The sequence below is a fragment of the Desmodus rotundus genome, chromosome 8, assembly GCF_022682495.2.
Source record: "Desmodus rotundus isolate HL8 chromosome 8, HLdesRot8A.1, whole genome shotgun sequence".
In the NCBI taxonomy this organism is placed as follows: Eukaryota; Metazoa; Chordata; class Mammalia; order Chiroptera; family Phyllostomidae; genus Desmodus; species Desmodus rotundus.
In genome coordinates, this window is record NC_071394.1 from 31232027 (window position 1) to 31247600 (window position 15574).

Sequence of the window (15574 nt, forward strand, 5' to 3'; positions counted from 1 at the left end):
TCTCAAAGGATAACATACTATGTAATTCCATTTATATAACCTTTCTAAGTGACAAAATTATAGTGATAGAGATCAGACCAGTGGTTGCCAGAGGTCAGGACTGAGGGAAAAATGTGACTATTAAGAGATAACATAGGGAGTTTCTTTGTAGTGATGGAACAGTTTTGGGGTTTTTTTTAAATCCTCATCTGAGGATATCATTATTAATTTTAAAGAGAGAGAGCAAGAGAGAAACATCAGTCAGTTGCCTCCAGTATACCCGCTGACCAGGGATCAACCTGCAACCTAGGCATGTGCTCTGACCAGGGATTGAACCCGCAACCCTCTGGTGTGTGGGACAATGCGTCAACCAACTGAGCCACCCAGACAGGGCACGATGGAACAGTTCTGTATCTTAATTATGATGATGGTTACTTGAATCTACACATGTGATCACAATTCATATAAATATACATCCCCTTTACCCTGAAAAAAGCAGCACGTGTAAAAAATTATAATAGAAAATACATATATATATTTAGAATTAGTTTAAGACTCATAAGAATTCGCAAAAACAGTAGAGCAAATTCCCTCACCCAGTTTCCCCTGTAATATTTGTATATAGATATTTTGCTCTTGTTGCGTACTGCTGAGTACCACCAGGTGAATGGCTAGTTACAAATAATCAAACAACTGATAAATACAATTTTCCTCCTTTATCTTAATATTAACAGAGAAAGAGATGGTGAGGGAGAGGAGAATGTTATGAATACTTTGAAAATAAAGGGAGATAATTGTAGTCAAATAAAAAAGGAGAAACAAACTATAATCTAAAATAAAGAGTTAAAGCTAACTTGGATCCCTTCAAAAAGTACAGGATCCTCAGTAAACAACAGTGAACTGGATGGAAATACACTCTTTCATCATATATCCATTTGCACCTACAATATTTTTTACCATATGTGTGTGTAATGTTCATGTATTACTTTTCCATTTTAACAAAAGTTAGAAAGAAAACATATTAGAAAGAATAAACACATAACATGGCAGTGAAGAGAGATGGCAAAATATCAAATACAGTGTAGAAGGGAAAACATAAGTATACCTTCCACTATCTTTTCCAAAACTCCTTCTTTTAAAGTAAATAATGATTTTATTAAAAAGATTACACCTTTTTTATACAACAAAAGTTTTGTTTTATTTCAAAATAATAGTATATACAAAGAAGCTCAGGCAGTTCATTTTACTCTAATAAAATATTTTATTCAAAAGTTGAAGAACCAGTCTTCCCTGGGAGAAGGCTGCGCAATCTAACAGGGGAACACGGGATTGCAGACTCCCTGGCTATTGAAGAAAATATTCCTGCTCAGAAAGCTCTTTATACAAACACAACAAAAGGAACTCACAATTCTGAAATGTGTTAGTGTTATTTTACATAAAAAAGGGAAATACTAGTGTTATAAAAAATGAAATTAAAAGTTTGCTGTGCTCAGTACATTTGTCATCACTGAAATAGGAGAGAACAGTACATTTTTCTGAGCTTTCCAAAAGAAACCATATGTCCATCTTATTTCCAGCTAACCAGGTTCCATAGAAGCCTTTCCTTGATCTCTGTGATCTCTTTTTCTAGCTAGGAATTCTTAACCCCAGATAGACAGACTGTCAAAAGATTGCAACATTTCAGTTAATTTTGATATAATTTGTTGCCTTTATAGTCACTTATTTTATGCATTTAAAGTCCTTATTCTGAGACAGAGTCTGTAAGCTTTATCTGACTACCAAAGGAGTTTATGGCAATAACAACAACAAAAAGAAGAAAAAATCGAAACTATCTGGGACAGTCTCCTCAAACTCACTAAACTACCTACACCTCAATCACAGAAAACATAAAGGTAAACAGAAACATATGCAGTGCTACCAGAAAAGTTAACATTGCTGTCATTTATAGTCACTCTTTATCTTTCGTTAATATTTCTTTAACTTGTGATGAGTTAAGGCCATCAGTATTCCAGAAGTGAGAGAAATGGTAAAATAACAATGAGATATTAATTTTCAAAATAAGATATTCTTCATGTATTTGTTAAATAACTGCACCAAAACAACATAACATCCCTTTTCTCCTAAAAATATTTTACTGTCAATCAGATTGCAGAATAACAGTGTTATTTATAACAGGACTACTTAACTATGTCCTTTATTATATATTATAAATTGTATCTTACCTCTCCATAAGCATTTAAGTTGCTTTTTAAATAGCCTGTAAGTGCAGCAACTTGGCATGCAAAATACGGTAGTGCCCAGTTTTCTCTCAAAGGAATGGAGTATTCAATTCTTGTTGTATCTACCCTAAAATAAACCATAGATGAAGAGCAAAAGAGCAAGACATTATTACATTTGTGTAATACTGTACTTTTCAAAGCAATTTCACACACATCTCATTGTTCTCCGTAACAGTCCTGGGATGTAGGCATAGACAGAGCCAACCACTGCCTATATAGCATCTTGGAGCAAACTAATCGTGTCTCATCCACAGCCCCTCGGAAGACTTAGTGCTGTTGCGCATTCTTGATAAATAGACGGGCCTCTGCGAGCATTTGAGGGGACAAAAAGGCACTGCTGCTCTGGCACATAGAGCCTCATGCTACAGCACACAGCTCACTCCAGAATACACTGGATTTTAGCACAATGTACACCACACATAGTTAGCAGGCCTGGCAGATCCAAAGTTCTCATACTCCTTATATATGGAATATAAAGCGCAGAAAGATGATATAACTTAAGCAAGTCATAGAGCTAGAATGTGGCACAAGTAGACTTAATGCATATTAGTTTAACAATCTTTTCAATCAGTAGGTTACCCAGAATTAACATGCAGTTCCTTATATTGTGCACCTAGAGACCTTTGAAATTCTCATAATCACAGATAAGTCTTTACAAGCTCCTCCTTAGTTTCTCAATCAATTTTCATTGAGAGCCTGTTTTCTCCCTGCATATCGTCCCACCACATGAAACTACTTTTTCAACATTCATTCAGTTTGGATTTAGTACTCTCAGTGATTATTTATTTTCCACACACACAAAAATCAAAGGTGCTATTGCTTTAAAAACTTTACGTAAACTGCTGCATAACTCTCATAAGTAGAGAAGGTAGACATACTTGTATGTAATTTAGTTCAATCAAATTAGGTATAGCCATACAACAGGACAGTGATTTTAAACCTTCTTCATCTCATGGCACACATAAACTAATTATTAAAATTCCGCAGCACACAAATTGTTGTTAGCATGTGACTCTAAATACAAACAAAACCCAGTAAGAGATAATAGCCTTTAATGCTGATTCTCAATAACTTGAAAGTATGAGGGGGGACCCAAAAAACCCCCAGATTATATTCTGGAGGGCCAGCCTCTTGTTACAGGCTTCCCTCTCTAGGTGAGTGTTCTAGGACTTTTTTTGTTTCCCCAGATAAAAAGGCCTCAAAGGGAAATGTTTTGCTGGTGTGGAAGAGGTGAAACAAAAAACAGCAGAAGCATAAAAAGGCATCAGAATCGATGAGTTCAAAAACTGTTTTGAGCAGTGGAAAAACATCCCGATAGTTGCATTGCATCAAATGGAGAGAACCTTGAAGGTGACTGAAGTTTAAACATGTTGGAATAAATACCCAATTTTTTATTAAAAATTCCAGGGGTTTTGTGTCCCCCTTAGTATTATCATATTTTTCACTTGGCTATTGCTGAAAGAAATGTGTAACAGAAGTAAAGTTTCACGTTGAATTATTTCATCATAGTAAATGTTATGGGGGGGTGCAGAATACTATGAGAAGGAAGGAGAATGCCACACCCAAAAAATACATTTTTGACACTGACCAATGTCAAGAAAATTTTTATGACACACTTCAAACCACCCGTCCATTTCAGAGAAGTTCTATCCCTTACTAAAGAACTGAGAGTGGCCCTGGCCAGGTAGCTCAGTTGGTTAGAGCACTGTTCTGACACACCAAGGTTGCAGGTTTGATCCCTGGTCAGGGCGCAAACAAAAATCAACTAATGAACGCATGAATAAGTGGAACAACAAATTGATGTTTCTCTGTCTCCTTTCCTCTCTCTCTCTTTCTCTAAATCAGTAATTAAAAAATAAATTAAACAACTGAGGTTGCTTTGATCATCAAAAAGGATGGGTATATTAATTCAAAGCGTACTGTCACAGAGTAGCATTGAATCGTTATCTGTGGTGGAGAACTTAATAGTGATGTATCTGATGCCCCTTCTTTTTATATGTTACCAATCTTAAATAAAAGAGGAAAGAAAAGGTATATCCATATATGCCAATGTCATTATGTCAGAAAAATGAGAGATACAAGGCAGGTACATTATTTTCCATTTGCTGCATGACTAATGACCACAGATGTAGTGGCTTAGAACAGCACAGATTTATTAGCTCACAAACCCATCAGAGTATGTATGGCTGGATTCTCTGCCCAGGGGCTCTTAAGCTAAAATCAGAAGCATCAGCTAGGGCTGCAGTTATACAGATCTGTAGTCCTTTTATGAGCTCACTGGTTATTGGGAGAAGTCAGTTCCTCCTCACTTCAATCCAGCAACAGAACAGCAAACTCTTCTGCTTTGAATATCTCTGACTTCCCCTTCTGCACATGCTAGAGAAAGCTGTCCACTTTTACCATTAGACTTATACCATTAGATCAGGCCCACCGGGTAATCCTCCTATCTTAAGGTCAACTGTGCCACATAAAAGAACATAGTCACAGGATAGTATCTCATCATATTCCCAGGTGGGAACTAGGGTATGGAATAATGGGGATGGGGGAGAGGGGCGCAATTATAGAACTGTCAACCACAGACACAAAAAGTTATAAAACTTAATTGAAAACATCTCTTACCTGTTAATGATGAACCATGCAACAGTAAGCATTCCTGCTAGCCAGGTTCCACTCATTAGCCAACTCGTAACAAACAAAGCAGTAACATATATTCCTTGCAATCCAAAAACAATACCAATATAAAAATATACTGGCTCAATAATCTCCTAATCGGAAAAAAACAGAGAGAGAAGATAACAGAATGACATTAGTAATTTTAAGAATTCATAAGTATGTGAGATAATAAATAGTATAGTCAAAAGAAAAACACATACGTTGCTACCAGTTGCTTGATATAAAGCGCTGGCTATAAGTTCTGGATATAGAGACATTTGTTGCACTGCATTTATAGTCTTCAGAGATACAGTTTTGTTATTATGTGTCAGTTCGTAAACACCTAAAGATAGAAAAATATTTCTCTAGATAATTTATTCTGCTTTTACAATAACGAAACATGTTATTCAAAAGTCACTAAATATTTTAAATTATCATCAAGACCTCAAAATGATACTCTGTGCCTCATTTTTCCCATTATTTTATTAAGTACAAGAAAGAGAAATACCTATATTCTGAGAAATCTCCACCATTCAAAGGTTCCCACATAAAAGAACAATGTTTTATTTTAAATTATTAATTTATTTATTTTTAGAGAAAGGGGAAAGGAGGGAGAAAGGGAGAGAAACATCAATTTGAGAGAGAAAGTTGCCTCTCACGCACCCCAATGGGAGACCAAACCTGCATCCCAGGCACGTGCCCGGAGTGGGAATCAAACCAGCAACGTTTGGCTCGGTGGCACATCAGCTGGGCCACATCAATCAGGGCCAATGTTCCGTTTTAGAAAAATATTGTTATTAAAAATCCAAATGTAGTTATCATACCTCTTTCAAATGAAGGCGCCTTTAACATATCTTTATAATAAGAGTAATAAATGCCACTGTCACCCTGGAATGTGATTTCCCGTTCAAGTTCCTAAAAGAAAATATAATAATTATTGAAATACCGGTGTCATAAATTTCAACTGCCATCTTCCTTCTTCTCTCCCATCATCTGAACTAATGCTATTTATTTACCCCTTTATTCAAAGATGTGTTTGAATTTTCCTTTATTTACTAGTGGCCATATTAATGAGGTTCAACTTTTTAATAATCTGGCAATCAATAAAACATCTAAGGTTTAAAATGATTTGTAACTCATTAAGCATTTACCTATTATATACAAGGAAAACCTAGAAGGAAATCAAAAGAAATGCCCTAAGGACAGCAAAAATAATAAGGCAGAAAATAAAAAATAATGGTTGAGGTGTTAGAAGTCCATAATAAAAAGATATGTTTAAGAAGAAAGTAGCATTTTCTATTGCTGTTCCATTTCCCTATGTATCCAGACCAGCAAGCCGTTAATTAGTACTTCTCAACAGCAGCCAATACTTAATCAGTACTTTTCAAATGACCTTCCAGAAACAGAAATCTGAAAATCCAGAAAATTAGGCTATACAGAACCAAGAATGTGGGTAGTCAAAAACATTAGGAAACCTTGTGCTTTCCTGCTGAATCTGGGTTTCATAAATCTGTAATCTTCTAGAGAGGTCCAAGATGGCAGGGGCATAGGACACTGAACTTGCCCCCTTCCACAAGCAAACTCTTAACATATATGTATATACAGACAGCAATTATTCCTGTGAGACGACTGAGGACTGAATGGACAGCTTCTGCACAAGAGAAAGAGATATAAGGAGAAGGCCAGGAAACCTTAGGTGCCAGGAGCGCCATTGTTTATGTCCCCCTCCACCTCCACAGACTGGGCGGGTGCTCTAGCCAGGTGCTGCGGCCTGTCTGCTAGGTCGCTTTTCCCCACACATCATCAGAACCCACTGTGGTCTCAGACAAATGGACCTGCTCCTGCTCCATAGGACACTGCCCTGGACATCCATGGTAAGCACCGCTCGATTCCTACCGGCCTGCCAAACTAGTGTGGCACGCACAGCCTACACAGAGGCCACTTCTAATTCAGGTCGACATGAATGGACCTAGAGTACCGTGCCAAGTGAAATAGGTCAGAAAGAGAAAGACAAATACTGTATGATTTAGCTCATATGTGGAATCAAAAAAAATAAATGATAGAACAAGACAGAAACAGACCCACAGAGAACAAGAGGATGGTTGCCAAAGTGGAGAGAGGTAGGGGTTAGGAGGATGGAATAAAATTTATTTTCATGTATAATATTTATAAATTAATACAAAACAAAAGCTATAACAGAAGTTTCCCAAAGTTTGATCAACAGAACTTCCTAAGATATAAATGGATGTTACCTAAAAAGAGTTCTGTAGCTGGATAAACTGTATGATAGGCTAATTAAACAAAGTTAAGTGGGTTTCTTTGGAAGACTTTTCAGAGTTCCAGTATATTATGCACCGTGACCAGTGAACATTTTTTTCTCATTTAGACCATATTAATCTAAATAAATTTCCTTAAAATGATTTATGAATGGAAACAGATGTTTCTAAGATCTCAAAGATGTAAACTCTTAATTGGTGTTCCTCAAACTTAATGTGCATATGAAACTCCTAGACATCTTATTAAAATGTAAATTCTGATCACTGAGCAGGGCTGAGACTCTGCAATTCTGAAAAAGCTCCCAGATAATGCCAATGCTCCTGGCTCATACACAATGCTTTGAAAACAAGGTTCTTGGTGAATGCCCTCTATATTTTTCTTTTTTTTCCTTTCCTTTCCTTTCCTTTCCCTTTCCTTTCCTTTCCTTTCCTTTCCTTTTTTTCTTCCCCTCCCCTCCCTTTCCTTTCTTTCTTTAGTGTGTGTATGTGTGTGCCTGAGAATAAAGCAAGTTTCATTCAGGGAGAGAAAAAGAAAGAGGCCAAGGCACAGGCACAGCTGTGAAAGAAGCAAAAAGTACGTGTCCGAGTGGAGGTGGGCCAACTCGAGAGTGACTTGCATCTCCCTCTATAGTTTCAAACCTCTAGTTGTTTCAAACCTCATGTTGCCTACACACAGAATTTCTTAGAAATATTTTGTTCCATACTGATCCCAAACACTCCCTGCCTCCTCACCTCCACTTACAAATCTGTGAGGTGCTGTGAGGTGATTATTTTTTGAAAGCTCCCAGATGATTTTATTGTACATTCAGTACTGAGAACTACTAATAGTTACTCTGTATAACATTTTCAAGGAAATAGGATATGCTATAGTATTCAATAATAGCTTTTGTCCAATACAGGTAATTTTTCAGTTAAATGTTTTGGTTGTACTAGGTAAATCAATGGCTTAAAAACACTAGTCAGCTTGATTACTCGCTCAAAAATAAGAATGGCTAAAATAAGAAAGCAAAACCCTTTAGCGTCAAGTGGTAAGGCCATGAACTTTGTATAATACAGATATATATGATTATGAAGGTAAGCTGAAAACAAACTTATCAAAGGCCAAATGAATTATGAATTATAGTTACTGAAGAGTCTGTGTGGAATATACACAATTTAAAACCAAATATTAAACATATTAACATGAAGCAACATCTTTTTTTGTAAATTTTTATTGACTTTAGAAAGAGGGAGGAAGAGAAGGAAAGAGAGAGAGAGAGAGACATCAATTTGTTGTTCCACTTACTTATGCATTCATTAGTTGGGTTTTGTGTGTGCCCTGATGAAACCCGCAACCTTGGTGTATGGGGATGGCACTCTAACCAACTGAGCTACTAGGTCAGGTCAAGGTAACACTTTAATAACTTTAACATCATGCTTGTTAATCGTCCCCACCCCATCCCCCCAAAAAACATTCTAATCATGTAATCTAAAAATACAGGGTCCAGCAGAAGTAGCGCCATTGAGTGTGGCTGGTAGGGTACATGAACGTCTCACACGAGATGGACAGCAATTTGAACATTTCACCTAAAGTGTCATATGATGTGCTTGAGTGTGATGTTGTTATGTTACAGCATTACACGCTTATGATTTTGTAATAAAAAACGGGCGTTATTTGTGTCGGACCATGTATATTTTGATGTTGAAATCTTCAGACTGTTTCTGAAAACTAAAAAGCTGACTAAACTCTGTATCATTTTGCTGTCACCAAAAGTCCCTGATAAATTAATTGCACAAAAGAAAGCACCCTCACAGTTGCTACTCTACGGCCTTAAAATATATCCCACTAAAATTCTCCAAGTTCATACTGTGAGTGTTCTCAAATGGCTTTTATACCATTGTGTTTCTAATGGCTGTAAATGAGAAAGCACTTGTCACACTTATCACACATAGCATTTGGCTCCCTGGAAGGCACATTATTTAAATTAATATTAAATACTAAAACAACTCTCATATGCTCAAAAGGCTTTCTTCTTACCTGCCTGTTGGAAAACCAGAATTTCCGCTCATGGTATGCTGACAAATAGAGAGCATACATCATACCACTAGTAACTGCAGCAAGACAGCCAATGAAAATCTTGGCAAAGCGATGAAATAATACATCTGAAAAAGCATATTAAAAGTAATCAGATGTAGATGATATTTACAATCTTCTATTAAGAAAGAAAAAGTAATCAAAAGGCAGTATGTAGCCTGGATATGACATGGTGAAATGGCATTCTAACTCTGTGGTCTTCCCCCTGCGAGCCCATCGCCTGAGTCTAATCCTGGGGAAAACAGCAGACAAATTCCAGTAGGGGGCCTCTGCCATGCACCTGGCCAGCACCCCTCAGAACTGTCAAGGTCCTCCAGCACCGGGAGAGCCTGAGAAGCTGTCACAGCCAAGAGGAGTCTAAGGAGACATGCCAACTGAATGTTACGTGGTGTCCTGAATGAGACCCTGGACCAGGAAAAAGACATGAGGTTAAAGCTAAAGAAATCTGAATAAAATACGGCATTTGGTTTAAAATAATGTATCAATATTGGTTCATTAATTGTAACAAACGTACCATACTAATATTAAATAATAATAAGAAAAACTCTATGTGTATGGTGGGGGTGGTAACATGGGGACTCCGTATTATCTGCTCATTTCTTCTATAAACTGAACATATTTTTAAAATTAAAGTCTATTAATTTAAAAAAGGAGTAAGTGGAATATACTACCTCTTTTTCCAAAGAAAAATAGGTTCATTCAGAATTACTACTGATATTTTTTCCTTATCAAGGAATTTTTTCCTTATTAAGGAATAATTTACATACTATAAACTACAGCCATTTAAAATATACAATTCAGTGATTTTTGATGATTATGTGTTTAAAACATCAGACACAACTATTGTGTGCATGTAACAAATTCTTGATTAAATGACAAAAAACAGTCGGTATTTTATACACAGGAGGATTTGGTCCTGCTACAGCTATTGAGTATAAACACAGGTTGAAGGTCCCAAAGCCCGGTGTTCTGTTACTGAATCACTGAAAGTTTATAAAAAATCAACTTGTTGACTTACTAGTTTAGCTAAACTAAAATCTTAGCTATTTTTAAGACATGATTTCATAAATGTTGGTTTGCGTAGTATACTAGAGACATTAAAGACCAGTTAGGTACTACGAAATTATTGTGAATTATATTCAAAATGCTTGAAAAATACTACCCCATACATAAAATATTAGTATTGGTATATACAACTGTTTTATTTATTTTTTAAATAATTTGTGGTTTTAGATTTTATTTATTATTTATTTTTAGAGAGAGAGAGGAAGGGAGGGAGAAAGAGAGGGAGAGAAACATCAGTGTGTGGTTGCCTCTCACATGGCCCCCAATGGGGACCTGACCCTCAACTCAGGCACGTGCCCTAGACTGGGAATTGAACCGGTGACTCTGGTTCGCAGCCTGCACTCAATCCACTGAGCTACACCAACCAGGGCATAAAATTGTTTTAAAATTACTGTTTCCAATAGCATGTGCAAAGTATCTGGCCTGGCAGATAGTAAGAGCTCAGTAAAAAACAATAAGAAAACATACTAATGGTGCGAGTTTAGCAAAAGTTCTTCAAAGTTTCTAAACATTTTTTTTTTCCCATTAAGTCTCACACATAGCAACCTAATCCTAATTATCAAGTGCAATTAGAAAAATTATATTCAACCAAATCTTATACAGACCCTCCCTGACTTACAATGTTTCTACTTACAATTTGACTTTATAATGGTGCAAAAGTGATATGCAGTCAGTAGAAACCACACTGTAAATTTTGAATCGGATGTTGTCCAGGGCTAGAGATACGTGGTGTGATACTCCCTCGCAATGCTGGGCAGCAGCAGAGGCCTCAGCTCCTCGTCAGGCACATGCTCATGAGGGCAAACAACCGATGCTCTCCAGTGTAGTATCAAATGCATTTTCTAGTTACGATGTTTTCACCTTAAGATGGGCTTATGCGATATTACCTCATTGTAAGTTGAGGAGCATCTCTATATAAACGCCTCATGTTAATACTAAATATTTGGTTTCTGAAAGCTTTTGGAACGAGTAAAACATGGAATCAAGTTTGTTTGACATATGGTGTATATTTTAGAGAAAATAAAGAGCTCTGGGCCCTGCAAATTATTGCCTTAAAAATTAACATTTTAATTGGAAAATTGAAAAGTAAACAATCTAACTTCTAGTTAAGTTACATTATTCATAAACTATCCTAACCAATTTTTTTTAATTTTTATTGTTATTCAATTACAGTTGTATGCCTTTTCTCCCCATCCCTCCACCCCACCCCAGCTAACCAGTTAATTTCTATGTATTCTAGTAATTTCATTTGTAAAATACTGATCACGCTCAAAAAAAAGAAAAAAAAATTACATAAATATCAATATCAATAATATAGGGCACAGTTAAGTAATATTCAAAGTACAAGAAAAAGCTAATGACATGTTAAGAAAAGGTATGTAGGATTCAATTTTACAAAAAGTGAAAGTACATTGAAAAAATACAATTCTTGTCAAAATTTTAAGAGTAGTTATATCTATTAGAATTATTCATTCATTTATTTTTTAAAATTTTATTGTCCAATTACAGTTGTCTCAATTTTTCCCCCATTGTTCTCCCCTGCCCTACCCGCCCCCTGCTCCCACGGTCAATCCCCACCTGTTGTCCATGTCCATGGGTCCTTTATACATGTTATTCATATATTTTTTATTATACTTTTCTCTATTTTCCACATTTTCTACCGTAAATACATTTTTGTAGGCACAGTTAAAATACTATTGCATAGTAGTTATATCTGGATTATTTAGTATTCTTTCTTATCCTGTGTATTTCCAAATGTTTTAAATGACCACTCTATTAGTCAAGCTTTACTGTGATTAAAAAAAAAAAAAAAAAAAGTGACCCTAAACTATCAGTGGCTTACAGAACAAAGGTTTCTTTCTCACTCTCGTTGCTTATGGGTTTCAGGTCAGCCGTAACTTTCCACCCAATTCCAAGACTTCAAATTTGTTGTGCCTCTTCTACTTGTAACTTCTTCAGAGTTCCAAACGGGGCTTAATCCTTATTTGGGACGTGTTGTTCCCATGACGGGGAAAAGAGGAGACCTGGCAGAAGCACACAACGCCTCTTACAGTTTCTGGCCAGAGCAGTGTACTGCCACTTCCCTTCACATTCTTTTGGGGCAGACAAGTCTCATTGATAAGCGTGACAATGGGGTGGGAAAATATTTTCTGCTTCAGAGAGACATTGCAAATCACATGGCAATGGGAAGGAATGTGTAAGTCACTTTTAGGGAAAGGAGCAAATTTCTGGGAGCAATACCACCAGGGTCAGCCTCATTAATCACAGATACTCACTTCCCTCCCAAAGGCAACATTCACTCCTTCTCAAGAAAGATACTCCCCTAAGAGCCTGTTTCCTGCATGAAGAAAGTCAGGGACTTATACATCATTTTAAGACCTGAAGAGCTGTGTCTTTTTTCATCTAGGCTGGCAGTTCTTTTGACGGTATATGTCTCTCAAAACCTCAGCTGACAATTCTCCCAGGTGTTTACCTAACTTGCAGGTGTGTCCAACCCGTGGCCTGTGGGCCACATACAGCCCAGGATGGGTATGAATGTGGCCCAACACAAAATTGTAAATTTACTTAAAACCTTTTTTTTTGCTCATCAGTTTTCATTAATGTTTGTGTATTTAATGTGTGGTCAAAGACAACTCTTCTTCCAGTGTGGCCCAGAGACACCAAAATGTTTGACACCCCTGAAAGAGACATAAAAACAGATGCCCACAAAAAGACTATACGCTCATGGCAGTGTTTTTCATAATAGGTAAGTACTGGAAACTACTCAAATGTTCAAGAAAAAGAGAAGGGATAGGCACTTATAGCAACATGAATGAATCTCAAAATCATTACACAGGTTAACATATTAAGATAAGTGAAAGAATCCAGACACAAAATTCTATGTGTCATATGATTCCATTTATATGAAATTGTAAACATGCAAAGCTAATCAATATTGAAAAAAATCAGAAGAGTGCTTGCCTTGGGGGTTAGAGAGGAAACCTACTGGAAAAAGATACAAAGGAACTTTCTGGGATAATAGAAATATTCTGTACCTTTTTTCAGCTCTATTCAAGTGTTAAAGCTCATATATTTAATTAAGCACCTAAGATTCTGCGCATTTTATTGTATATCAATTATAGCTTAATTTTAAAAAATTAAATTACTCATTTTTGCAAAGAACAATTCTGTTGGCTTTTTACTTATTTGACCCCAGTCAACTTCATATTCCAATAACTACACCCACAATTTTTTCTGCATGTGCCTCTCTCAAGGACATAACTACATGTATTCTGAGTTTATCAAGCTTCTGTGGGACCACACCCTTTGTTCTTTTACCCTGAGTGCTTTACCCAGCTTATTAGAAACTACCTCAACCATTCATACTCTTGAATAAACTGTGTGAAAGCCATGCCCTTGATCTGGTCATTGCACTGGTCATTCATCTTACACAGCCTTTGCTACTCAAAGTACTTCTCAGTTTTATATTTTTACTGGTTGAAAAAGACATACAGTTCTAACTTCAACACTACGAGTCCCCAAAATTTTGAATTCTAATTTTCCTTTTCATTCCTGCTTGCAAATAAGTCAAGTCTATTCTAAATTCCTCTCTTTCCTGTGATCAAATGCAGCTGATAACCAAGACTCTAATAACATTCTATCTTGCCATATTGTTACCTGAAATAATTAAAAAGTTAGTATTAAGACAACTATTTACAGGAAAGTTTTATAAAATGTTTTGTCAATGCATAATATGGATTATTATTTTTCCAGCTTCCAAAAAGTTTTTCTCCCTGCTAGCCCCTGAATTAAATCTGTAGATGACCTATTGCCTTTATCTTATTTGAGAAAATATATACAAATAGGCCTGTATGGGCAGGAAGGAAGTTGAGAAAGCTCAACTCCTAATGACGGTGTATTCTCCAAAGCCATCTTCAGATACATACAGTTCAGGAGGATAATGGGAAAGGAAGAACCTCTAGAGAGTGGAGCCACAGAGAACAATAAACTGGGAAGCTACTCCCAAGGAAAACAATTGGGGCCTAATCAAGAAACATTCCCTACCTCACAGTAAGGAGACCTCATATTTACCTCACAGGATTTCAGAATTGCTGTGGACCAGTGGCAGATGTGTGCTCTACTCTTCCTCTTCGGAATGAAAGGATTTTGGTTATCTGGTCTCTGTTCAACAAAGTGTAATGGGAAAGGGGGTGTGGGCAGTAACGAATGAACATAGCAGGCCTGCCACTGCTTTGCTAAGGAAGGCCTTCTTGCCCAGGCTGGATGGCTCAGTTGGTTGGAGCATTGTCCTGTACACCAAGAGGCTGCAGGTTCGATCCCTGACCAGGGCACATATTGCAGGTTTGATCCCTGGTTGGGGCATGCATAGGAGGCAACCGATCAATATTTCTCTCTCTCGTCTCTCTAAAATCAATAAACATATATTTGGGTGAGGATTAAAAAGAAAACAGAGAAAATTTTCTAATTAAAGAGATCATCATAACTTAAAAAAAAGAAAGAAAAGAAAGGCCTGCTTGCAAGGTAGGCTGTTGGTTGGCACCAGGCAACTTGAATTTCAGGAGGATTCCCACCATTCTCTAACTGATGAGTGGTTTACTCTGCCTAACTTGTTTGTACAAACAATGTGGTTCATGCTACTGTTTTTCTTCTGGGAAGCTAGAATTTTGGTATATTAGTAGACAGAAGGTAAATGACCAGCTGCCAATGAAATCCTTGAGCGGAGTCACTAATGAGCTTCCCTGGTAGACAAAACCACCACCATGAAAGTTTGAAAAGCTGAAAGAATTAAACATGTGCTGTGTGTCTCCATTTGGAGAGGAGTCTTGGAAGCTTGTGCTTAGTTTCTTGCAGACTTAAGCACGTAAACCTTTACTCTTGCTGATTCATTTTGTATTTGTTCACTGTAAGAAATCACAGCTGTGGTAATAATCATAGATATGAATGACTCTATTCTGACACCTCTGACTCCTTCAAGTAATCTCGGAACATGGAGGTGATCGTGGGGACCCATGACACAAAACAGATAACTTGTTACTTTAATAGGTCTCTGGATCAGAGGGAGTCATCACAAATCCTGATACAGATAAGAAGACCTTGGGCTTCAAGACTGATATTACGACTGGATAAGTGTCTTCCTTGGGGTGGGGGTGGGGGTGGCAAATCTTCTTTGTCTTAGAGAGAGAAGAAAACATTTACAACCAAAAATACAGAATATGGTAGACTGCTATTATCCCAAACTACTTGTCCTT

At 36.9% G+C, this 15574-nt stretch overlaps 1 protein-coding gene across 5 annotated transcripts in view; it reads right to left on the reverse strand.

Annotated features, from left to right (window-relative positions):
• DPY19L4 (dpy-19 like 4) overlaps positions 1-15574 on the reverse strand; it is a 54128-nt gene that overhangs the window by 30557 nt on the left and 7997 nt on the right. For 3 of the 5 annotated variants that reach the window (XM_053929727.2, XM_053929731.2, XM_045181520.3), the window contains exons 3-7: positions 9204-9328; positions 5735-5825; positions 5132-5253; positions 4878-5023; positions 2202-2325 (exon numbers count right to left, since the gene is read on the reverse strand). In XM_053929727.2, coding sequence (XP_053785702.1) covers positions 2202-2325; positions 4878-5023; positions 5132-5253; positions 5735-5825; positions 9204-9328 — 608 coding nt within the window. The remainder of the gene's footprint in view (positions 1-2201; positions 2326-4877; positions 5024-5131; positions 5254-5734; positions 5826-9203; positions 9329-15574) is intronic. The other 2 variants (XM_053929729.2, XM_053929728.2) reach the window with 1 other exon arrangement.